At 38.4% G+C, this 23415-nt stretch overlaps 8 protein-coding genes and 1 non-coding gene across 13 annotated transcripts; 1 reads left to right on the top strand and 8 right to left on the bottom strand.

The window, feature by feature from the left end:
• Positions 1-798: 798 nt before the first annotated feature.
• Positions 799-2196, bottom strand: LOC18019927 (putative transcription factor bHLH107). The gene is made up of 2 exons (XM_006402887.2): positions 1930-2196; positions 799-1248 (listed from the first exon to the last, which is right to left on the bottom strand). The coding sequence occupies exons 1-2, from the start codon at positions 2170-2172 to the stop codon at positions 799-801; spliced, it is 693 nt and encodes a 230-aa protein (XP_006402950.1). The 5' UTR covers positions 2173-2196.
• A 3079-nt stretch (positions 2197-5275) lies between these two features.
• On the bottom strand, positions 5276-6754 carry LOC18019926 (calmodulin-5). The gene is made up of 2 exons (XM_006402886.2): positions 6506-6754; positions 5276-5981 (listed from the first exon to the last, which is right to left on the bottom strand). The coding sequence occupies exons 1-2, from the start codon at positions 6579-6581 to the stop codon at positions 5608-5610; spliced, it is 450 nt and encodes a 149-aa protein (XP_006402949.1). The 5' UTR covers positions 6582-6754; the 3' UTR covers positions 5276-5607.
• Positions 6755-7459: 705 nt separating this feature from the next.
• Positions 7460-9891, bottom strand: LOC18019924. The gene is made up of 2 exons (XM_006402884.2): positions 9408-9891; positions 7460-8085 (listed from the first exon to the last, which is right to left on the bottom strand). The coding sequence occupies exons 1-2, from the start codon at positions 9862-9864 to the stop codon at positions 7562-7564; spliced, it is 981 nt and encodes a 326-aa protein (XP_006402947.2). The 5' UTR covers positions 9865-9891; the 3' UTR covers positions 7460-7561.
• A 1028-nt stretch (positions 9892-10919) lies between these two features.
• LOC18020045 lies at positions 10920-12649 on the bottom strand. The gene is made up of 3 exons (XM_006402883.2): positions 12279-12649; positions 11662-11786; positions 10920-11326 (listed from the first exon to the last, which is right to left on the bottom strand). The coding sequence occupies exons 1-3, from the start codon at positions 12607-12609 to the stop codon at positions 11126-11128; spliced, it is 657 nt and encodes a 218-aa protein (XP_006402946.1). The 5' UTR covers positions 12610-12649; the 3' UTR covers positions 10920-11125.
• A 102-nt stretch (positions 12650-12751) lies between these two features.
• On the bottom strand, positions 12752-12947 carry LOC112087216. Its single transcript, XR_002899981.1, has one exon. It is a non-coding gene; the product is annotated as a U2 spliceosomal RNA (small nuclear RNA).
• Positions 12948-13526: 579 nt separating this feature from the next.
• On the bottom strand, positions 13527-15431 carry LOC18020044. Of its 2 annotated transcripts, XM_024157047.1 has the most exons (5): positions 15353-15431; positions 14714-14926; positions 14257-14327; positions 13920-14097; positions 13527-13816 (listed from the first exon to the last, which is right to left on the bottom strand). In XM_024157047.1, the coding sequence occupies exons 2-5, from the start codon at positions 14875-14877 to the stop codon at positions 13810-13812; spliced, it is 420 nt and encodes a 139-aa protein (XP_024012815.1). In that variant the 5' UTR covers positions 14878-14926; positions 15353-15431; the 3' UTR covers positions 13527-13809. The 2 variants fall into 2 exon arrangements, with proteins under 2 accessions (XP_024012815.1, XP_006402945.2); XM_006402882.2 differs by having other exon boundaries at positions 13920-14327.
• LOC18020043 (L-2-hydroxyglutarate dehydrogenase, mitochondrial) lies at positions 15431-17515 on the top strand. The gene is made up of 5 exons (XM_024157046.1): positions 15431-15960; positions 16038-16319; positions 16430-16857; positions 16943-17102; positions 17179-17515. The coding sequence occupies exons 1-5, from the start codon at positions 15634-15636 to the stop codon at positions 17290-17292; spliced, it is 1311 nt and encodes a 436-aa protein (XP_024012814.1). The 5' UTR covers positions 15431-15633; the 3' UTR covers positions 17293-17515.
• On the bottom strand, positions 17440-19780 carry LOC18020042 (ABSCISIC ACID-INSENSITIVE 5-like protein 2). Its single transcript, XM_006402880.2, has 3 exons — positions 18328-19780; positions 18136-18207; positions 17440-17746 (listed from the first exon to the last, which is right to left on the bottom strand). Exons 1-3 carry the CDS (start codon positions 19087-19089, stop codon positions 17666-17668), a joined length of 915 nt encoding a protein of 304 aa, XP_006402943.1. The 5' UTR covers positions 19090-19780; the 3' UTR covers positions 17440-17665.
• A 542-nt stretch (positions 19781-20322) lies between these two features.
• Positions 20323-23293, bottom strand: LOC18020041 (UBP1-associated protein 2A). Of its 4 annotated transcripts, none has more exons than XM_006402878.2 (2): positions 21735-23293; positions 20323-20921 (listed from the first exon to the last, which is right to left on the bottom strand). In XM_006402878.2, exon 1 carries the CDS (start codon positions 23196-23198, stop codon positions 21759-21761), a length of 1440 nt encoding a protein of 479 aa, XP_006402941.1. In that variant the 5' UTR covers positions 23199-23293; the 3' UTR covers positions 20323-20921; positions 21735-21758. The 4 variants fall into 4 exon arrangements, with proteins under 4 accessions (XP_006402941.1, XP_024012765.1, XP_006402940.1 ...); XM_024156997.1 differs by having other exon boundaries at positions 20323-20900; XM_006402877.2 differs by lacking the exon at positions 20323-20921 and adding an exon at positions 21065-21425.
• Between the last annotated feature and the right edge of the window lie 122 nt (positions 23294-23415).

Genomic DNA, 23415 nt, shown 5'->3' with positions numbered 1-23415 from the left:
TCAAAACAATACAGTCAATAAGTTTCATTTGAATTTTCCTCAAAGAAGAAGACAACAAGAAAAGAAGAAAAAAAAAAAGAAGGTACAAAAATATTTAGAAAGATACGAACAAAAGGAAGAGATCTTTGGGGGGACAAGATGACACGAGGTAGCTTTGAAACTCAAACACTTCTCCATATATTCTTTCATTAAGATTCTACAAACACCTTCTCTTCACTGTCTTACATCGTACCTTCACTTTATATACACCATTTCATGCTTCTAATTGATTTTCTATATTACGCATATATATGATAAATATTATTTAATATATAATGTTTTAAAAGTCTTGTTTTTGTACACACAAGAAAAAGAAGTCTTGTTTTTGTACACACAAGAAAAAGAAGTCTTTGTTTCTCTGCATGTACTTCACAGTCTTCTGCCAATCACACCTCTTTCTTAGATTCTTCTGCGTCAACAAATATTCCCACAATCTAATTAATTTAAACCTTCGTCATCAACTACATTACACCTGAAAATCGAAATTAAAGTTGTATACTAAATGTCTCTGTATATATTTTATTTTTTCTTACGAAAGAATAGAGACAGAACACACCAGCCCTACTTACAACGAATGTTTCCACTCATAACACAAACTCAATAAAACCATATAAAGTCGTCTTCTTTTTATAATGCTGGAAAAAATAAACACAAAAGGACTCTGGTAATAATAACGACATTAACCATATATGATAAAAATTCAACCCTATATTAATTTTTAAATTAACTATAACATATAGTGCTCAAGTCTCATCAAAATCACACCATTATGATGTGATCAACCCCACGACGTCGTTTTGACCTCTCTACCCCACCACCACCACGTCGCATCACCACCGACTGGCTTGACCGTTCGAGCAAAGACTTGAGTGCGTTTTGTAGATATTTCACCGACTCGACACCGTGTTGCTCTATGTCGGCGACCACAACGAGATCGTTTCTTGTCCGACCACCGATTGTCGTTATCTCGGCATAGACTGTTTCCATCTGAAGAGATTTGAGTATCTTCACTACATCTTGCAAGAGCTCTGGCCTGTCCTCGCAGCAAAACGATATCTTAAAGATTATCCGACCGTCGTCGTTGGAACAATCTTCAACGTTGATTTCGTCTGTCTCCGACGGTAAGGTTTCGTTAGAGATTTCTAGGGTTTGTTGTTTTAGCTCTTTGACTCGTTGAACCACTTTTGCAAGAAGTGTGGCTTTGTCTGTCTGTTGAAAAAAAGAAAAAAATTTAAGGAAAGATAACCCTTGATTCGAGAAATTTTGTCTTTATGTTCAAATTGTTTTCAAAGGAAAATAAAAGCTCGAGAACTTTTCCGACAAAGTGATTAACCAGCTTCAGAGAAAAAAAAGGACATGAAAGCTTTTTTTATTTTTCCTCAATTTTCTAGATATTCCCCCAGTACTTGCAGCTTTTTTATTATTCGAAAACATTACATTGGACTTATGTTAATCTAAAAAATGGTCCCTTTTTCTATAAGTGATACAATTTCAATGTTCCATTTTTCCTACCAATAAATCAAATCCGAAGAAACTAGGCACTAGGCAGTACTGATAATTTAACCAAATTTAAAAAAAAACATTTTAATTTGTCATTTGGATATAGGATTAATTCATTTAAATAAAACCAAAAAAAATACTTTGGTGAGATAACATCCAAATAAAACTCGAATCCTCCTTCCAAATTCTTCTCTTAAACAATGTCTAGCATGAGTAAAAAGGTTAAAAGTGTCCATATTAACTTCAAATAATCATATTTGTTCATTGTTTATATGCTTTTATGGGATTCCACTTGAAGACTGAAGTAGTAGATTATAGTCTCAATCAAACTTTCAGTAAGCAAATAATAAGAGAGTACTATGGAAAGGATCCTTTGGAAAGTTATCGTACCTTGGATTTACAAGAGAGTAAGTTCCGGAGATTATTGAGATGGGAATTGATTCTCTCCCTTCTCCTTCGCTCGGCTTCTTTATGGTTCCTCAGAGCAGCAAGAGCTCTGTCTTGAGAAATCGTGTCTTCTTCGATGGCAAAAGGGTAAAACGGCGACGTTGTGGTGGTTGTGGTGCTTGACGAGGCAGAAAATCCTCCGGTAAGGAAAGAATATAATATTTGATCTGAAATCTGTGGCTGCATTTTTCTGTTGATGTGTGTTGTTGTTTGCTTCTCCGCCGCCTTCTTCTCTGTTGGGTTTTGGAGCTTTCGGTGCGTTCTGTCCTAAAAAGCAAAGATCAATATATTTATACATAAATAAGACTGGAGAGAGAGTGAGAAAGAGAGAGTGAGAGGATATATATATATATACATATATATGTGTATGTATTAGTATTGTCCAGGATAATGATATATTTAATTAAAAAATTGTAAGAGTTTTTAAATACTCTTTAATCTTTCCAAAAAAAAAAATTGTAAGAGTCTCATTGGTTGTCCCGCATACGCGGATAATTGCGATTACACGCGTTTGATAATACAATCATCATCATTCATGGATATTGGACATGGATATTGGATACCGTTTTGTCTTGTTTCATAACGTTTAAAATGGTTCTCTATCAAACAATTTTTTTATTTAGTTGTAAAATGTATTTCTTGCGACACATCAACAAAAAGTTTTTTTTTTAATTGACCTCTAATGCCAATTCGACTCTGGATCCATTCAAATGCTTTTATCCTGCCTGTTGCAATTTTCTTACCGACCTCAAGGTCATTAGGCAACCAAAGTTCCTTTTAATGGGAGTATATTGATATATCTCGCTCGGTGCAATACACTTGTGGCCTTGAAACCGAGGGTTTGACGGATGTCGTCAGCTTTTAATTTCTTCTTCCGTGGTTATGCCTACCATTCCTCAAAACTCTGCATGTTTCACGCATGGTGAACTTGAATAATGATTCATTTTGTCGTCTTTTATGCAATTGCCATGTTCTTTCCGACCTCACGTTGGGTGCAAAAAACCAGTGATGTTAAGCTGAATTTGGATATTGCCATGCCTTCTTTACCAAAATTGTTGATTATAACAAAAGTCATGGGTTCCACATACACTCACATGCACTTGTGTAGTTTTCTGAATAATTACATCCGAAAGTTTGGGATTATCGCACCTTCTTTCAAGTACTTCAACATTCTTTTTTTTTTTTTGTGCTATGATACTTCAACATTCTTGAGTTGTTGCATACATATACCCGCTTTTATGTGAGGGTTAGACTCAGAGATCCATCTAATGATCTAATTTACGGGTAAGCTCGTTTCAGGTTATCATGTTTGAACCATTAAATTTATGAAAATTTGAGTTTCTTGTTTTCCTGGATGCGAGAGTATCTTCCATCAAATTGTACATTTGTAGCTGAGGATAAATAGTGAAGGATCTGGCCATCTGGAGAAATACTTGTAGATTTGCTCCTACGTTAAATTGGTAGTTCTCCAGCTTAAGAATTTACGTATCTAATTATCATTTTTCCTTTTCCTTTGCATTTTAATTTTCTAGTGATAAGGTTATTTTCGAGCTCAATGTTTTTATTAGTTACATTTCCAGAGATAAGAAACTTGTGAGCTATCTTCTCAATTATGCGCTTTGTTTTAAAACGGCGGAAATCTTCTCTTAACCATATGACGGGGAAGACAAGCAACATATTGTGGAGGACTTAACTTCTATGCCTAGAACTTCCAAGTCATGTGATATAGTCATGTGTTGTAGTAATGAACTTATAAAAAACATAGCAATTTGTTAATTGGTTGCTAATATTTGGAACAGACTCAGGAGATTTTATTATCTGATGTTTTGCTAAGATTTGTAGACTCGATATAGTCTCTGTCGTTTCACTATGTGTGAGAGTAATTCTAATGCTTTTTGCTTATAATCTTAACGTGTGTTCTAGTTTTTTGTATTTAGTTTTAAATTGGCTTTTTGGTTTATTGATTATTTGAAGTTATTGACTCTGAGTCTTTATTGCGTTGTTTTCTTCTTTAGTTTTTTACTCAAGTATTTAAAATAAAATTAAAAAGTGTCTCCTTACATCACAAATAAAAAAAAGTTGTCTTTTGGCTACTAGAGATATTGTCGACTGCGACGGATTGGAGAGATTGCAGAAAGGAACAACTCACTGGCAAAAAATACTTGCTGGCCAACAGCATAAGGATGAGGCCACAATATAATCAGGAAAGAAAGTCAAAGAGGTTGCAAGAAATGGAGGCAAAGAAGAAAAAGAAAGAGAAGGAGACAAAGGAGAAAAAGGAGGAGAAGGAGTCAAAGGTGAGAAAGGTTAAGAAGAGAAAAGTTTAAGAGTTGGTGGAAGACATAACTATGTATATTATTGGGTTATTAAAGTTTGATTGGAAAACTAGAAATGGATTTAGTCCAACTCATTCTCTGCAATCTCTGCAGATTGAATTTGCAGCACCAATTAAAAAAATTTAGACGGAGTGATATCAATATTAGACCAAGTTAAAATGACTCTTATACGTAACTTGGATAGATACAAAATAAGTGCATTAATATCCATCAAATTCTTGAATTCAAATATAAACAATTAGGTTATAACTTGGTTGTTAATATTTGAAACAAATATTTTAGTAAAATGTGACGAGATCAAAATCTCAATTATAAAATTTGTAAATAATGTCATTTTGTTTTCTTATTGTTGTTTCAAATTCAAAGTTTGTGCACAATGTTAATTTTTTTTTAGCTTTGAACTGTTTAAGGTCAACTCTGATCTCAAGAGAATGATCTTTAAAAACACAGAATATGGATTTGACATGACATTGTTGGAAAAACATATAATCAAACAAAATAAGGTAAAAAATGTGACGAACAATGTATTTTTGTCCTTGAGAGTTATTGAAGTGGAAAAAGAGATGGAAATTCTAAGAAATTCTCTCATATGACACTTGATGAGATATTTGGATGAGAATTATTTTTTTTTTTACAAGGTATTTATCGCAATTAAACTCTTTCCTATAGTTTTTTTCATTTTCAGTCACATTTGAAAACAATAAGATACAGGGGTATTGGAATATTATCACCAATTTCCTTTTTGGTCAGTTTCTTAATTACAGATTGGTTTTCTTGGTCATTGGACCTAATTTCTCTATTATCTCAATCTCATTCAATTTGATTCATAAGACTTAGATTATATGGGCTCAAAGCTGTTCGTATTATTTACTCAATAAAGCCCAACGAAACTACGTTTAAAGAAGTTATCTAGATGAATAAAAAAATAATTGGTTCTCCTCATACAGATCTCGTTAACAGGATCTAATTTTGCATATAACTTAACCATGATACAATGCTTTACTAGAGACCATCAATAAGAAACCACGAGACTAGACAAAGTTACAACTTAGAAGAGCAAGAAAACACAAAAAAAAAAAAAGCAAGTCTAGAAATGTTCAGACGCAAAATAGAGCATAAAAAGGGGATAACATTCGCGTCTTAAACAGCCAGAAAACAGACCCGAGTCCCATGAATAAATTTTTTAGAACATAGTAGTCATAAGAATTACATAAGAGCGTATTAGTAAAGGAGACAGACGCAAACCAAGTTCGGGACTTTGTCCTTTTTAGGGTCCAAAACGGCATCACTTAGCCATCATGACCTTGACAAACTCCTCATAGTTGATCTGGCCATCACCATCAACATCAGCTTCCTTGATCATCTCATCGACTTCTTCGTCTGTGAGTTTCTCGCCGAGATTTGTCATCACATGGCGGAGCTCAGCGGCTGAGATGAAACCGTTCTGGTCCTTGTCGAAAACCCGGAATGCTTCCTTGAGCTCTTCCTCGGAGTCGGTGTCCTTCATCTTACGAGCCATGAGGTTCAAGAACTCAGGGAAATCGATGGTGCCGTTACCATCAGCGTCCACTTCATTGATCATGTCTTGGAGCTCTGCTTCTGTTGGGTTCTGTCCAAGAGAACGCATCACAGTTCCCAGCTCCTTGGTGGTAATGCAACCTGCAAGTAAATCAAGGAGATTTGTTCATCATTCACTGCTTCGAGAAAGGAAAAAGTTTTCATTTTTCTGAAAATGAATCATCAGTGTCAATCCAATATTCAATTACGAAACTCAAAGCAGAGTCGCCGTAGAGAAGCATCTTAGCTAGATCCATAATTTCTCTCTATCTTTTTCATTTGAACAGCTTTTCATGAGCTAAATATGAATCAAAAGGACAACGGGACCAATCTAAACGAACTTCTGTTGGAGAATTAAAGCCAATTCTAACAAAATATGAAGAATTAGCAATCTTGAAGGACCAAATCGAAAAAAAAAAAACTGCAATACAACAACACGATTTTAATCCAGAAACCGAACGAGAAACTAAAGGACGAGTCTCGAGATGACGACTCGCAGATCCGTAACAACGAGATCTAATGAGTAGAAGCCAGATAATAACACAGTAGCAAAATCCTATGCATTCACAAACGCAAATTCAACATTTGAAGAAGTAAGGAGGCCAAAAAAGGAAAAGAAAACGTACCGTCACCATCCTTGTCGAATAAGCTGAAGGCTTCCTTGAACTCAGAGATCTGATCGTCGGTGAGCTGATCCGCCATTGTTTATTTTCTTTTCTTTTCGTTAACCTGTAGGTTCTTTTTTGTTTTCTCTCAAATCGAGAGGAAGAAGAAGAAGAAGAAGCAGAAGAGAAATTAGAAAAGCGTCTGCGAGAAAACGAGAGAGAAAGCGTATTTATCGGGTTATTAACGACTTTTGCTCCGACCCGGACTCGAATCGTTTTTATTAACCAGTACCGGATGTTGAAATCTCGTTTACACCCTCGCATTTTGACTATAATCACGTTTATACCATTAATAAATCATTATTTTCCTTCAAAACCGCCAGAGTGGACAATAAACGGATCACACGTTCACGCGGTCTGTACGCGGAGCATTGACTCTCACGACAGCATCACCTCCAGATGTCTATTTATGATTGGTTAATTTTTTATTTTGTCCAATTATTAGTATCATGACCAATACCATCTCTCTTTTTAAATAACAAATAATAATTTCTATTGATTTTTGTTTAGTGTCACCAGTAAAATGTTTGAATTAGAGAACTCTTTTTCAAAAAAAAAAAAAAAAAACACTCTAAGACATACCCATATGTTTGATTCATCTAATCAATTTCCTAATATGATTAAATGATGATTAATATGGAACAAAAGAGTATGATAATTATTAAAGGTTTAATTACATTTAGAACAAAAATACTATGAGTTATAAAGAATAGTGATTTACCTGTATGAGTTGGCAAAACAATTATATATTGTATCTAGATGAATCTTTCGTTTCAAATTTTGTTGGTTTTCATTATCTTTCTAAGAACACCAGTGAAATTGTTTGCAAGAACCGTAACATGTTATTGCAAATAGTGAAATCTCACGACATACTGAACCTCAAACCCAACCATTTCCACACTATTGAAATGCATGTCTTAGATTATTATTAGTTCAAGAAAAGTATAACACGTGACATATGTGAAAACTGTCGTGACTTTGACACACAAATAAAAGAACCTAAGAGGGTCGATCACATCAAAACACTAATCTTCTTCGACACGCGTCGAGCGGGAGTGAGTTGGTACTGCCACGTCGGATGTGTCGGCGTCCACTTCCTGCCGATTTATGATGACACTTTCCGTCGTCGTCGTAGCAGTAGGAGAAAGAGAGCTCATGAACGGTTTCAGCGATCAAGTCCCGACAGATGTGATCATGAAGAGCCAAACCAATCTTCGCGACCTCTCTTCGTTGTCCAGCTGCCACGTCATCGCAAACCTGGTTCACGCTGTCCATCAAGCTCCGTCTTACCTTCCGCACCACGATAGGCACCGTGCCACGTGTCTCCGTTGACGTTGCTCTCTTGGAAATGAGGTCATGCATGTTGTAATGATCAGGTCTTGTGATTAGATTTATGTTGTTGACTTTGTAGGCTTTGTTGTCTTTGCAGTACTCGTGATGGTTCATCATCATCGACAACATTGTTCTGTCTGTGTCTGGTTCGTGTATTGTCGTCTTCGTGTTCTTATTCGTTTCCGTCCCCACGACGACAGGTCCTGCCACTGTTAAAAAATAATATAATTTATACGTACTAGTTGTGTTTTGTATATTATCCATTTATCATTTTCGATGTAAAAAAAAACTTATTGTTGTCGAAATCATATATTTTTGTCAAAGAATATATCGATTGTCACTAAATTTAATATATGACCAAGCACATAACAGTTTTACAAATTTGGATTTCTTTAAGTACTCACTAAATTTTTTTGTTTGTTCTGAATACAGACTTAATAAAAAAGGAATTTATTAAAATCTCCCCACAAACTATTTAACAAGCTGTAGAAAACTTTTTATTCAAATAATAAATTGGTCGATTTTTGACAACAACTTCTCGTGTATTATTGTCTTATTCAATAAAAATGTAGTTATCTAATTTCAGTGCTAGCTAGCAGCAGAATCATTTTGCTTAAAAGTGAGATTCTTGATTTAGTACCATTAAACAGTTTGGTAAATAAAATTGTGGGTCAGGATCAGGAATAAATTAAATAATGGGTGGGGGCCCAAATGATGAGAAAGTAAAAGTGGGCTTCATGACTAAAGGAATAAAGGCCCCTAAAAGCTGTTTCTTCCTTCATCATTTGTCTAACATGCCTCTTTCTCCTCACTCTTTCTTTTTTACTCTCTTTTGCACTTTAATTAGACATAAATGATGTTATATTAGACAGACTAAACCTCACGAATCACGATCAATTAGTCCACTACCTTTTTTGACTTAAAATCAATTTGAATATTATCCTCAATGCCAATCGCCAACAACTTTGTAGTGAACTCAACTAATGACAAATGTGACATCAAACCAAACAACACATTCCATGCATGCATGAAATTGTTAGAGCAACTACATTTGTTTATCACTATATTTTATTAAAACAAATATACGTGACTGTCTTCCACTAGTGGACATACTCATGACCTCACCTCCACCAAAGAGACAACCATTTGGCCTTCCCATTCCATACTCACTCTTTGTTGCTACTTTAATTTGCACACTGTTCTCCTAATTTTTCTACGTTTATAAGCTACATATTTTGACCAACATTATCTATAAACATTTCCCTAATATATTCTGATTTTTTTCTTCTTCTTTTTAACATTTGTTGCCAATGAATCCAAAGGGTTGATATATGTATATATATAAAACACAGGTATTGGTGACCACTAAACCACAATGGATCCGGAATTATGCCAACTAACTAACTAGATTAACTATCCCACACATTTGAAGTTATAGTTCTATTCTGTGATTAATATTTGATAACTGAACCAACATAATTAACGTTTTTAATCAAAAGTTGATAATATGGGAATTAATCGAGAAACTTACCGGTGCCAGAGAATTTGAAATTATCACACGCCGGCGCCGTCGCTTGAGATACCTCGATTTTCTTGTGAAGAAGGTAAGTGGTTTTGATGACGTCAATGGTTCTCCGGAGTTCCTCTAAGTCCCGATCACATTTCTCTAACGCTCCGACCAGACTCACCCTCGCCGCATCTCCGTCTCCTTCGTTGCGTGAAAGCGGCGGCGCGACTATTCCTCCGTCGTCTCCATTTGATGAATCTCCCGGAGGAGAAGCGTAGACGACGGTTCTCTGTTCTCGTTTCTTAGATCCCAAGGTGATAGATTTCCGGCGGTTGAAGGTGGAGAGGAAGAGGTTGAAGAATCCGGGGAGGCAGCCGGAGGAGACGGCGGAAGAGTTTGAGTTTCTCCTCGGAGGAGGATTCTGATTTTCCCGCCATGAAGATGAGGGAGAGAGCAAGTTCTCTAGTTTACTCTTCTTCATACTCCTTCCTCTCTGTTTATTATGTTTTTTTCTGACTTCTTTCTTTCTTTTTCTCTATTTAAAACCTTAACTTCCCATTTACTCAATGTTGTTTTGTTTATTTATTCCAACGGTAAAATTAAAACATTATGCCTTTTTCGTGATTTAGGTTTTGCTTTTCTTTATTTTATTTTTTTTTTCACTTTTTTTTTTACTTTAAGGTTGGTCCATGGGCACATGGCAAATACTGAAATACTAAGGCTTTTACAATTGCGATATATCATTACCTATAGACATTATAATGTCTTTTTGTTAAAAAGTAGTCTACTAAATACTTTTTGTTAACATGTTCTATAAATTGTACACAAATCAGACGATTGACCTATAAATTTTGGGGACCATGGACGTATAACAAAAAATACACGACGGCTACGGCCTGAGCATCGAATTGTTACTTCCATTCCATTTTACAATATTTAATGTGCTCCAAAATATACTAACATAAACTTTTGTTCATCAAAAGAATTTAGAAACCTAATCAGGCATTAGGAAATTAGCACAATGCTCTATGAGAAACAAAGGGCATGATTATGAGTGTTCTTTAAGATTCATGTCTTTGTGCATGCTGGACAGATAAAACTTTTTTAAGTCTTTTTTATCCATTCTATTGGAAGTAGATATTTTTGTATGACCAAGTGATAGATATTATTATTTATGGCCTACTACTTACTAGTTTGAGACCAGAGATAAATTTGCATTTTTGAATGGAAATTTATATTTTAATCGGTGTACAGTCTATAGTCTTAGGCTACAACATAGCATACCTCAAATTAACATTTTTCGTAAACTTATAAATTAATTATAATCAATCAAATTATAATTATAGTTTCTATATTGTTAAAATAGAAATTACATAAAAAGATTATAATGTTAAACGAAATTTATGGCTTTGATTGAAAAAGACTGCAGCGCTAATTGCAACAAGTTTTCTCTAGAAATACTTGCATTGTGAGTTAGACTTAAAAGAATACATACAAAGTACAAACAGGTTCGCACAGATTAAAGGAATCTATAATCCACACATGATGAATATCAATGAACCGTAAACAATGAAAGTTTCAGGGTTATAATCTCAGTAACAGTATGACTGACTGACAAAAAAAGAAGAAAAGCCTATTCTATACAAGAAACCAGAGAAAGCTGATTACATAGGAAGAAGTGGATCAGAAAGGCCAATGAAAATCTGAATGAAGAAGAGAAATCTAAACTAAACAAGTTCGGATTATAGATCTTTCCAAACTTTGTAGTCGCTATTTGAGCTGTTCTGCATATTACTGTCTTGGCAGCCAATGAAGAAAGTAGAACGCAGAGGATCAACATTAACAAGAGCATGCGCCGTGCCACTCGGACTAACCGCTACAGCTACTTCGTCATCTCCAATTAACACTTCGGCGTAACCTTTTTCGACCTTGTGGTTCTCCAGCTGCAAGCATTCATATTGAACCATATACCCATAAAGATTGTCAGATTAACGAGAGCTTGGTTCTTTCTGCTCATGCATCTGTTCAATCATCTACTTATACTCATCAAAAGACCAACTAACATGTTAACACACGGTTAGTTAAACTGGCATGGCATTAGGCAATCTCTGAACTCCTACTTTTCTGTTCTTTACCAAGGCTTATCACTTTACCATTCAAGGATGCATTTAATATTTAGATAAACAAAAGTAGACACTCCTTCATATCATACCAGAGGTTTCAACAGAATGTGATTCTCCAGTTATGTTCTATCAATGAGGTGGATGGTGAGACTTACCCTGAATTTTGTCTTGGCTCCCCATATGACGAACGTCTCATTACAGGCATGGTGTCTGTGGTTTCCCCTCAAACTACCAGGCCGGATTTCCCCAACATGAATAGAAAGACACGAGGCAGCTCCACCTGTAGACAAGCGAAAAGATAAAACCTTGATTACACAATGATCTCCAACAAAGTTGTGCAGCTCACACTGAAGATTATCATTCAGAGAGTAAAATCTTCATAGAAAACAACAGAGTAGAAGAGCTCAATGTTTTTTTTCCCATTCCTATGTATAAACTCTCCAGTCACATAATATGGCATATTGTGAACACAAAATCAGTCACTCCTTTCATCTGAAACACTAAGTGTTCATGGACTCAAAAACCAACACAGCATCTTCATCAACCTAAATGCTTCTTTCCCCGTAATACAATTACATAAGAGAATATTGAGAAACGCAGATTCCCCTTATGTTTCACGGATGCTGGATAATGAAAATTAACCTAACGATTTTCTCAGTTTCAACATACATACTCAAAAACACTATACGAATTGCTGATTAGCAACTTCCTGAATAACTATTGTAGGAACACCGAAACGGAATCGATCACACGCACAGAAAAGAAGACTAACCACTGAGCCGAGAATCACGAGCAAGGATAACGGGATCAAGCAACCATCCACGGTCGTCTTTTCGGACAGGAGAAAGTGACGCCGCATCGAACCGGACCAGATTAACCTTTTCGTCGTCGTCGAGGATTTCCAAATCAGGATGACTCTTTAGTGCCGAATTCGGAAGGGAAGAAGAAGAAGAGAAGTGTGAAGAGTGCTGTACCCTGAGGGTGATCCATGTGAGGAAGAGGAAAAAGGAGAGAAGCAGAGGAAACGCTAGGGGTTTCTTCAGTAGATTGATCAGAGGTGACAATCTCTGGTTCTCGATTAGTACTCTTCTAGGGTTCGCCATGTTCGAATCTCTTCTATCTTGCTCAGTTCATTATAAAATTATCTCAGAATCAGTGATTAATTTGCGTATAATTATGTATTAACCGATTTTAAATTTAGAAAAGCCAAAATTAATTATGTGAAAAATTAAGACTGATGATTTGGCGGGTTGAGCCAGGCCCGTGCAATAGTGCAACGCATGGGCGACTCGTGAAAGCCCAGATAGCAAGCTATCTTGGTGGACCTTCTCCCTTAAAAAATAGAGTTAATATCGTGTGAGCCGATGGCCCACATATCAGATATTAAACTGATAAGAACAGATACTACACTTGATCTTAGCCAAAAGGCCGAGAAAGGTATGATTTGGAAGTTGGGCTCAGCTTCTTTTTTATAGTGCGAGGCTTATGAGTAACGCTTCTTTACTTACCGATGTGGGATGTTGTGAAAATAAGACACTTAAACATCTACATGAAAGACGATTAATACGACGTTGAGTCATCACCGTATGTCTTCTTGGTCGGTGAGCCTGAAGGGTCGATACTTACAGTGGGTTTGGCTCTCTGGTTCTTCTCGGAGATTCTGACAGCATCGCCTGGATTTGAACAATATACTTTTAAGGATTCGTTGCAACTTGAAGAAGTTCTCACATGCCTTGTCTTGCTTCTTATGATTCTTTGTCATTGATTACAGCACTACATAAACCCGAAAGAGACATTGTGAGCTGGTGCTACTTGAGCCTCAGTGGCCTCTGTGTAGAGAGGAGAATCGGAATTCGATGAGGTTTTCTAAGAAATATATCTTTGTTAATTTGAGAGTTGCGTTTCTCAGAAACAAAATCAATGAGTTTTAGGCTGGAAAATTATATTCCTAAGAAGAAAGGTGGAAGTGTTTTCTTTTTAAAAATACAACTGGAAGAAGATTTTTAGGTGGAATCGATGCTTTTATATAACTTATCGATGTGCAATGCAATAATTTTGCAGTTCAAAAATCAAATATAAGGCTATACAGACAAGGCTCCAGCATTGTTTGGTGGTGACTTGCTTTTCGTAGAGATCAAAAGGTTTGGTCCCATGTCTTCTAGTTAGTCCTTTGAAAAGTTCAGACCTTTGTCTTGAACGACGTTAAAGCCTTCATAACAATAAAGGGGACACACAACTTGTCAAATTCTTCTTACCACGCCATTCTTGACCCAGGCAGCTGTTGTTGCTTTCCGAGGTCTGAGCTAAAACCTGTGTCCAGCCAAAAGAGTTTTCACACTTCATTCGTTGGAATCAACACAAGAGCGTAAAGATTATTGTAAAACTGATAATATTTTGTCTAAACTTTTCATACTTGAATGAGTCTAGGAACAGTCCAAGGGCGAGTCCGGTCTTCCAATAGTTAAACATGGTGATTATGCTCCGCATCTTGTTGATTAATGGAACGGATGCTCTGTACATTAAAGCTCCAATGCATTCGACTACAATTACAGCCAATGCAGCAGATAGAACATCCCAGTCTCCTGTTTGTCCTATAAATGTAGAGAATGCAGTTGCAGAGTAGAATCCCACTAAGAGAAACAACATTTTCATGGGGAGATCTTTCTTTATCTCCTCAACTTTCACCAGAAGTTTAGTTCTGAGATCTTGTATGGCTTTGATTAGTCTTGGACGTCTAGAGCTTTTATTACCTGAAGAACCGGATGGTGGATCGAATCTGCCCCCACCAACCGAGCTTCTGATTGTTGTCCATGACATTCTCCTGGAAAAATGCAAAAGACACACTTAAAAACTGGATAATGGAAAGATGAATTCATCAAAGATCTTCTTTCAAGACACAAGAATCGACCAGTTGGAGTGTGCTTTTCCACAGGACTTTGATACAAGCAATAGGCTAGGAAACTTAAGGACCTTACTACTCCTTGTACAATAAAGTAACAAATCATGGCTTAGATATAGTTTACTCTGATATACCCATGGGTTAGTGGCTGGTTTTGGTCTCTTAAGAGATATTTATGTTTTGTCTGGGATGCGGGTTTATAAGAAGGAATGACATGAGCTCCATTATTAAAATCCTCATTGTATTTCCAGCAGATCATTATATTACAAAACCACACAACATGGAAGCTTCCAAAGTAAAAAACTTGCCTTTGATGCCTGACCGATAAAGGCTGTGCAGGATGAAGGAAATGACAGAGAGAACAGAACTCCAAGCAAATGGCAAGAGAGAAAGCACTTTTGTCTCTGAAACTCCTCTTTGGCAAGAACTTACTTCCACAATTAGGTAATATCACGGTGATGGCAAATCCCATGAAACAGCTAGAAGAAAAGTTGGTCTTCTGACCCAGATGCAGCTACTTCCTAGACCACAAAGTTTCAGCATATCAATTTCACAATCCAATCAAACATCAATAGCAACCTTGTCAAGAGAACGAGCTTTTGTGGTTTCAACTAGAAGCTGACAAAGAGCTAGCTTTACAATTCAAGTAATTGGAATTCTATTAATAAACTTTCAGAAAGACGGTTAAAACCATAGACTGGAGAAAGAACAAGAAAACCGAAACTGGATTCAAGAACAACAGAGGCTCAACATATCGAGAGGTGCCATCAAATACTTTCATAATTTAGCTAAAAAAAACCTAATTTCGGTCAAATCCGGAAGTTCCTCCACGCCTATTACTCTAAAACAAGCCCAAAATGACTCCTTTCGACTGTCTACTGATAAGGAATTAAAATTCAAGAACGATTACGAATTAAAACTGTAGAAAGAAACGAGAAAAATGGTACCAGTTAGCCATGGTTATGAGTGAAGGAGAACAAGTGAACAAAAAAAAGGGAAGAAAAGAAGAGGAGGAAGAAGAAGAGGTGCCTCAACAGCTGAATTGAAACGGCGTCATTTAGTTGAGTTCCAGTTCAGACAAGTACGGTTTGGGCTGCAAAACGCAAAGCCTTAAAATCCTATCATCATTAGTATGCAATTGTATACTGTATGTGGTACTGAGCAACCGCGTTGAATATTTTTCTGCAAAATTTATCAGAAGGCTACGATAATTTGTGATTTGAAGAGGATGCTTGCTTGTCTGGGTAGAAAATGGACGAGATTGCCGACGGGTAATCCAAAACCAACCTGGAAACTGGTCAACGGGGACGCAAGTAGCAGCAGAGGAAGAATCGCGAGAGGATTAAGCGCTGGATTGGAAACGATAGCTAAAGAGAGAGTTGACACCGTCGTGATCGGTGCCGGAGTCGTGGGTTTAGCGGTGGCGCGTGAGCTCAGTCTCCGCGGAAGAGAGGTGCTGATCCTCGACGCCGCCTCGTCGTTCGGCACCGTGACGAGTTCTCGAAACAGCGAGGTCGTCCACGCCGGAATCTATTATCCACCAAACTCTCTAAAGGTATAATCTTTCTCTTGAGGGTCGAATCAAATTCCAAAATTTCCTATGATTCAGTATGTTATCTTTGGATTTGACAGGCCAAGTTTTGTGTAAGAGGAAGGGAATTGCTCTACAGGTATTGCTCAGAACATGAAATCCCTCACAGGAAGATTGGTAAGCTAATCGTTGCCACAGGATCCTCTGAGATACCGAAACTGGATCTATTGATGCATCTTGGAACTCAGAATGGAGTCTCGGGTCTAAGGATGTTGGAAGGTTTTGAAGCAATGAGAATGGAGCCGCAGCTTCGGTGTGTTAAAGCATTGCTATCTCCTGAGTCTGGGATTCTTGATACACATGCCTTGATGCTATCTTTAGTGGTATTACATAAACTTCTCTCTCATAAGGATCTTTGAGTTCCCGCTGTTTTCTCTAGGAAAAGAGTTTTGATTTCATGGTTTACAGGGATAACAAAAACTTGAGACTACAGGGAGAAGCAGAGAACAGTCACGCAACTTTCTCGTACAATACAGTGGTTTTAAACGGTCGTGTTGAAGAAAAGAAGATGCATTTGTTCGTTGCTGAAACCGGATCATTTGAATCTCGGTGTGAGGCAGAGGCACAGCTTGAGCTAATCCCTGATCTCGTTGTTAACTCTGCGGGATTAGGTGCTCAAGCTCTAGCAAAGAGATTCCATGGCTTAGATCATCAATTCATTCCCTCCTCTCACTATGCTCGTGGATGCTACTTTACGCTATCAGGCACAAAGTCTCCACCTTTCAATAAGCTTGTGTATCCTATACCTGAGGAAGGAGGTCTCGGTGTCCATGTCACTGTTGATTTGAACGGTCTTGTCAAGTTTGGTCCCGATGTAGAATGGATTGAATGCGCAGACGATCAATCAAGCTTCCTTAACAAGTAAACATTTGCTTCTGTTCTTGAAATTCTCCTTTTTCTCGTCCACTTGAAGTTACTCAAGATCTTCAGACTGTTTTGAATCCAGGTTTGATTATCGTGTAAACCCACAACGAGCGGAGAAATTCTACCCAGAGATCAGAAAGTACTATCCGGATCTCAAAGATGGATCATTGGAACCTGGTTATTCAGGCATCCGTCCTAAGCTTTCCGGCCCAAAACAGCCTCCCGCAGATTTTGTCATACAGGTAATCTTTTTTTTTTTGAAAAGCATCAGACATATCACACATTTCTGTGGAAGTCTCTTATGCGTTGTTGATGCAGGGAGAGGAGACTCATGGAGTTCCTGGTCTTGTGAATCTCTTTGGCATCGAATCGCCTGGTTTAACTTCAAGCTTGGCTATTGCAGAACATATAGCAAACAGGTTCGTAAGATGAATTTAAGATCATTTCCACGTTTGAGGTTAAAGCTGGCCCAAAAGTGGAACGCTTAGCAAGTTCAAACAGTTTCCTTTCTGTGTGAAAATTTTTATAGACTGTCTATAATTTTTGACGACCTTGCTAAAGTACTGTTGTATTGAAATGTTAAAAACTCAAGCTTTCATCTTCTGTTCGACCTCTAAATTATCAACTCAAGAAAACGATTCTGCTGTTACTAAAATAACTCCGAAAGTTTTAAAGAAAGTTAACAGAATTGCTCCAAGTCAAGACAGTCTACGGAATGTACAAAGAAACAAAGCAGTTTTCCTCTCTCTTTTTTTTTTATAAGCAAACCGACACAGAAGGGAAAAAAAGAAAAAGGCTTTTGAGATCAGAAAGGAGCCGAGCTTGTTCGCCTGAGCTGCCGCTTGGGATCAGGCGGTGGTGCGCTAGGGAGGATCTTCTCTACCTCCTGCAAAGTATATAAAAAACCAACCAGACAATGTAAGATTTTGCTATAAAGTCTAAGGCGAGTATAAACCAGCAAATCCAACTTCGTCGCAAGCAGATGAAGATTTTTTCCTAATGACCCAAACAACCATTACAAGAAGCAATGAAACAACAAAGACTTAACCAGTAAATCCAACTCTCGTTTGTTGTTTCTTTGTTTATCATCTATTGTCTACTATGCTTGTGCCCTATTCTATTCTTTATTCACCCTATGTATCATTCCCTCTATTACGAATCGAGAACTTAATACATGACAGTTCTCACAACTAATGACCAAACCTTCAATTTTAATAGCGACAACCCACAACCAATACGTGTAAAACCAAAAGGGCCAAGGCTGCCAAACATTACCTTTTGCCTCCTCAGTCTCTCGTTTTCTTCTTCTAACCGGGAAACTTTGATCTCTAGCTCATGAGTGTAAGCCTGTTCATTAAAACCGAAACTTAGACCCCAAACAGAACAAAAAAAAAAAAGAGAGGAGGCAATACTTGACAATTCTCTTAACAGCAACATATTTTCAGTTAAAGAAGTAGTTTCTCTCACCTGTTTCCTAGCTCGTGAACGAGCTGCAGACTCTCTATTCTTTATCATTCGCTTCTGCCTCCTCTCTACAGTCTTCTCTACAACTTCTCCTGAAGCTACCCTCTTCCTTCCTGGAGTTTGTGTATCTGACAAACCACCCATCAAAGAAGACTGAGACACCATTGCTTGCATATCTGAAACCGGATATGGCATGAATGCTTGAGGCTGTGGCATTGATGGGAGCTGATGATACTGAACCCATGGGCCGACCTGAGTTATGTTTTGCCCTAAACCAGCACCTGAACCAGCACTAACACCACCTGGACCACAACCTGGACCACCACCAGGACCGTCTTGGTTCGAACCAGGGATTGTCTCAGTCACAACTCCAGCTTTCAACAACAAGTCTTCAAGAGTCATTTCGCCGAGCGTAGGCTGCTTATCTCTCCTCTCATGAGCATTACCTCCATTTTTGTTCTGCTGAATATCTTTCCAGACTTCATCAACAGTCTTTTTGCTTAGATCCCGTGGCAAAGTCAAACTTCCTTGTCGAGAAAGACCTTCCTGAGCAGCTGCAGCACCATTGACAGTCATGGACGATGGCTGATTACCTTCAACAGAACAGACACTTTTGAGTAGCTCGTCAAGGTTCATGCTTCCAAGTGCTTTACCAGAACTCCCCAAGTGGTTTTGGACCTCATCGAGTGTTAAGCTATAGAGAGAGCCTTGCCTATTCAAGGACTGAGATTTAGGTTCTTCAACAATACCCCTCTGAGAATCCATAAGCTTTGTACGAAATGAAGAAAAACCCAACACAGACAGATTAAACAATCCTGAGGCTACAAATCAGAAACCCTAATCTCAACACCAACCGAGTGATGCTCAATTTGATAAATGGCTAGACCACGACGAATTCATCAAATAGAGCCTAAATCCAATGCAAAAGTAACCCTTTTTCCTCAGGTGGAGTCGCCAAACATGCAGCAGAGAAACAATAAAACCCAGATACTAAATTGGAAAGAAATAGCTGAGAAGAAATCACCGCGTTATAGCAATCTGAGAGAGTCTTGGGAATTGCATGCAGCATCGGGGGCTATCAAATGCAGATACTAAACATGGAAATCGCAACAGAGTGATAAAGAAACGATTGCGAGGAAGTGATTAGAGAACAAGGGGAATCTAAAAACTAAGAAAAAGAAACAATCTTTGGAAAAAGGGGTAACGAATTTGGAGCTTAAAAAGGACCAGATCTAAATTAGGGGCATTTGGGTTTTTCTTTCTCGAAGTGGTGGGTGTGAGAGAAAAAGAGGAACAAAACTCTGGTAGTGCAGAGAGAGAGAAAGATTTACATAGCAAACCTAAACTCTGTGTGTCTCTCTCTCTCTTCTAATTTTCTCTTTTGTTTCGCGCAGGAGAGAAAGAGGAGAAGAGAGAGAAACCTTTTGATTGAGAAAGTGACACTCGATACTGTGGCAAATCCCCCAAGCCTGTGGAAGTTTCAATGCGTTTCTTTTTTTTTTGAGTACCCGAGAAGTAAAAACGATGTTCTCTAAAACTTTCTTTCGATCAAACGATAGATTTTATTTAATAATTGTGATTAGTGATTACTTTAATGAAGGTGGATGTCAAGTTTATTCTCTCGGAATAATCACTAAATGTGCTCGGAGAGACTTCAATCAATTTGGCCTTTAATATTTTCTTTGTGGCATTTACTTAGGGACCCATAATCTGATTTTCTTCAATGTTTATATAATTCTCTCATCTCTCACATGTCTGCTTTATAGTTTGAACTCTTCAACACTACAAAATGTGATATATACGGACTAACCCGTTTGGTATCTCGTGAAATTCTTGATTACATTAGTCCATATTATACGAAAAATACAGACTAACCCGTTTTTATCCACTATTCAATATTCATATGTTTTGCTCAAGAAGCCTCTTGTTCAATTAAGAGGAAGTAAGTCGAAATCAAACCGGCAACAAACTTGACTGTATTTCTTTTTACAAAATCGAAAACAAAACTTGGGAAGAACAAAGATAGGTATTTCCCTTTCAACCCTTGAACTCAGCCAAAATGAGATACAACAATCCAATAAATCAAAGTAAACAAGGAAGAAGAGGCTGTTTTGGCAATAGGATCAGCGCTAATCCTATTGCCAAAACAGCCTTCTTCTGCCTTGATCACTTTGCATTATTGACCTCCTTCTCACCTGTCAGGCCACAATGTCTCAAAGTTCTCCATCGCTCCCATATATCTCTTGTGAAGCTTTCTAGTCTTGGCCATGTGGTGAGATCTTTTACAGCCTGATCAAGACCTTGGAATAATTCTCGAACCAAACCAGGCTGCTCGAAGACAGTTATTGCCCATACAAGCGCAGCAGCTTCACCTTCCAAACTGGACAGGTGAGAACGTGGTGGCCTGAGAAGAAAGAAAATTTCACCCCAGGAAGGCACCCCTGACTTGTCAAACCTGGTACAATAAACTTTCCTGTCTCTTCTTCACTGATCCGTTAAGTTAGCTACTTGATTGAGACGGATAGGCCTCGTCTCTGAACTAGACAGGAGAGGGATATGCCTTGGCCTCGAACCACCTAACAATAACCGTGTCGTCCCTAAGAACCCAAGACATATAACAAAATATTCGAGACTGATATATATACTGTTACGTTAATCAAGTAATTCATAGCATATTACAAAATATTCGAGATTGATATACTGCAGGCAGAAAAATCCATGAAAACGTGAAGCAGAGAGATCGAATAAAACTATTTATAAAGCTTGGAAAAACTAGAATTCGATAAGCAAAGACCCACAAGGAGCATAGTTATGTTTTTTTAGTTTTACAAACGATAGTTCTAAAGGGGATGTTTCAGAAAACTGAAAAATAGAGACATGAACTCTGAAAATAGTACAATGTTTTTTAGGAATAGCATAAAGAGAGTAGTTGGTGAAAAAAAAAACAAAGTAGACGAAAACTAAAACTCCTTAAAAGGTTTTATGAGTCTGGCCTTATGAGCGACCAAAGAGTAACATTTCATAAAGACTTCATTTGCATCAGCTCCTTTTAAACTTCAGAAGAATCACCAGGCCAATATTAAAACACTGATTTCGGATATCTGCACAATGAATTTGAGAAAATAAGAGAAGGTTTTTCACAATCTAAAAATCGTGAAAAACTGAAAAAAAAAAAACCCTTTAGAAAACAGTTTGTACTTAAGAATTGCAAAAGTAACTTCTTTGTATCATGTGACAACCCCCAAAAGTCCCCAAAACTCTGATGCAAACCAAAATCAGACAAGAGTCAAACCGTGTGTGGGTCTCAACACAGAAAGCCCTTGTCTTTAGACATAGGAAGTCAGTTCCAGGTAAGTACGTAATGAGGAAAGTCAATGAAATAAGTGAAGAGACGATATTCATTGCTCTACCTGAGTGGATACATCATAATACATCTAGTGGCCCATGTACGGAGAGTATTGGTTGACACCATGTTGCCCTCTGCCTGAACCACCCTGACCAGGTTGCGGAGTCTGATAGCCACCTTGCAAACCAGGTTGTGTACCATACCCAGGGATCGTCCCTGGTGCCATAGCTTGAGTAGCATAACCAGATGGCATTCCAGCTCCAGCCCCCGGGTTTACGCCTGTAGCTGTCCCAAGGGAACCCAACAAAGCCTGACCAATTGCTGGGTTAAAAGCCAAACCAGCTCCCTGCGATGCCAGCAAAGCTGTCAAGGCCTGTCCAATAGCTGGGTTTAGCGCCTGCGCTGGAGCACCCATCCCGGCTTGGTTACCAGCCATGAGATGCCCATGACCTCCAGGGGCACCGTAACCGTTGTTATCATTCCTCTGGAAACGAGGATTGTTGTGGTTGTGAGTGTTGTATTGTTGCGGCTTGCCCGGTTTAGGACCATCGATTGCTTTCTGGCAATGCAAGATATGGCCCTCGAAGGTCTTGTGTGGCTCCTCTAGAGCCCTCTTGGCGCTTTCAGGCGACTTATAGACAAAGAGGCAGAAACCTTTAGGTCTCCCAGTAAACTTATCAAGACCCAAAGGACCTTCTTCAATCTCTCCGAACCTTGAGAAAAACGCCAGCAGTTTCTGAGGATCGAGCTCTGCTCCTACATTACTGACATAGATCTTCTTCTGTGTGTGCTCCGAGTTCGAATGCTGAGCAGGGACCACCGAGGCAGCTGCAGCGACAGGGTTTCCGCCAAAGACAGGACCTTTTGAAGCCAACTGACACGCCGTCATTCGGCTACCGATCTTCTTCTGAGGCTGCTTAAGTGCGTTGCGAGCACCTGACCTAGACTTGTACAGAATAAACCCATATCCTTTAGATTTCCCTGAGACCTTATCAAAAACGGCCTTGCAGTCTTCGATCTCTCCGTACTGCTTAAAAGCTTCAATAAGAGTCTCTGTTTTCGTGTCCCATCCAAGCCCGTGCACGAATATCTTCCGATGAACAGGATCCTCATCGGCTACTTCCCGGATTCGATTCGCTACATCAAGATGCTTCCCCGCCGCTTCTTTAAGAAGATTCAGAAGCTGCTCCTTGGAAAATGGTTCCAACAAATCCTTAATCGGCTCGTCATCATCGGTATCTGCAACCCCCTGATTCCCAGATCCAGACGTCGCCGCCTCTGTACGATTGCCCGCCGTCTGATTCTCACCTCCGACATCGTCTTCATCCTCATCGTCATCATCGTCATCATCTTCGACTTCCTCCTCATGCTCCTCCTCTACTTCCTCGTATTCAACTTCTTCCTCGCCGCCAGCTTGATTATTAACCTGACTTTTAATTTCAAGCTGCTGCTCCTCCGTCTGCTTCTGCTTCTGCGAAGGTTCAGACGCCTCGCTGGATTGTGTTTCGAGCTTTCTCTTCTTCGTCATGGCGGAAATCGGCGGCTTTAATGTCGACGGGAAGATAGTCTATGGAGTTTAGGGTTTCAAAAGTTCTCTTTGGTTTCTCCTAAAAGAAGCAGATTCCCCCTTTCTTATCTACAATACGCCGCTACGTTGCTAACTTGCTATACGAATGGACCCCAGGTCCTATCTAATTGAATTTACACATTTACCCTTGACTACTAACAGTATATAAGCCCATTAT

Source organism: Eutrema salsugineum, unplaced genomic scaffold (assembly GCF_000478725.1).
Source record: "Eutrema salsugineum unplaced genomic scaffold, Eutsalg1_0 scaffold_19, whole genome shotgun sequence".
Taxonomy (NCBI): Eukaryota; Viridiplantae; Streptophyta; class Magnoliopsida; order Brassicales; family Brassicaceae; genus Eutrema; species Eutrema salsugineum.
This window is presented reverse-complemented; position numbering and strand designations above follow the sequence as displayed.

Bases quoted from the DNA above. Each gene is read 5' to 3' on its own strand.
- LOC18020045 (XM_006402883.2), bottom strand. From the start codon at position 12,609: ATGGCGAACCCTAGAAGAGTACTAATCGAGAACCAGAGATTGTCACCT. The intron at 11,787-12,278 runs GTTAGTCTTCTT...GCTTGTCTACAG, and splicing joins TCGTGATTCTCGGCTCAGTG to GTGGAGCTGCCTCGTGTCTT. The intron at 11,327-11,661 runs GTAAGTCTCACC...GAATGCTTGCAG, and splicing joins GAGCCAAGACAAAATTCAGG to CTGGAGAACCACAAGGTCGA.
- LOC18019924 (XM_006402884.2), bottom strand. From the start codon at position 9,864: ATGAAGAAGAGTAAACTAGAGAACTTGCTCTCTCCCTCATCTTCATGG. The intron at 8,086-9,407 runs GTAAGTTTCTCG...ATTTTTTAACAG, and splicing joins TTTCAAATTCTCTGGCACCG to TGGCAGGACCTGTCGTCGTG.
- LOC18019926 (XM_006402886.2), bottom strand. From the start codon at position 6,581: ATGGCGGATCAGCTCACCGACGATCAGATCTCTGAGTTCAAGGAAGCC. The intron at 5,982-6,505 runs GTACGTTTTCTT...ATTTACTTGCAG, and splicing joins ATTCGACAAGGATGGTGACG to GTTGCATTACCACCAAGGAG.
- LOC18020041 (XM_006402878.2), bottom strand. From the start codon at position 23,198: ATGACGAAGAAGAGAAAGCTCGAAACACAATCCAGCGAGGCGTCTGAA.
- LOC18020043 (XM_024157046.1), top strand. From the start codon at position 15,634: ATGCTTGCTTGTCTGGGTAGAAAATGGACGAGATTGCCGACGGGTAAT. The intron at 15,961-16,037 runs GTATAATCTTTC...TGGATTTGACAG, and splicing joins ATCCACCAAACTCTCTAAAG to GCCAAGTTTTGTGTAAGAGG. The intron at 16,858-16,942 runs GTAAACATTTGC...TTTTGAATCCAG, and splicing joins CAATCAAGCTTCCTTAACAA to GTTTGATTATCGTGTAAACC.
- LOC18020042 (XM_006402880.2), bottom strand. From the start codon at position 19,089: ATGGATTCTCAGAGGGGTATTGTTGAAGAACCTAAATCTCAGTCCTTG. The intron at 18,208-18,327 runs GTGAGAGAAACT...TTTAATGAACAG, and splicing joins GTTCACGAGCTAGGAAACAG to GCTTACACTCATGAGCTAGA. The intron at 17,747-18,135 runs GTAATGTTTGGC...TATACTTTGCAG, and splicing joins AGAGACTGAGGAGGCAAAAG to GAGGTAGAGAAGATCCTCCC.
- LOC18019927 (XM_006402887.2), bottom strand. From the start codon at position 2,172: ATGCAGCCACAGATTTCAGATCAAATATTATATTCTTTCCTTACCGGA. The intron at 1,249-1,929 runs GTACGATAACTT...TTTTTTCAACAG, and splicing joins TACTCTCTTGTAAATCCAAG to ACAGACAAAGCCACACTTCT.
- LOC18020044 (XM_006402882.2), bottom strand. From the start codon at position 14,877: ATGGGATTTGCCATCACCGTGATATTACCTAATTGTGGAAGTAAGTTC. The intron at 14,328-14,713 runs GCAAGTTTTTTA...GCATTTTTCCAG, and splicing joins TTATCGGTCAGGCATCAAAG to GAGAATGTCATGGACAACAA.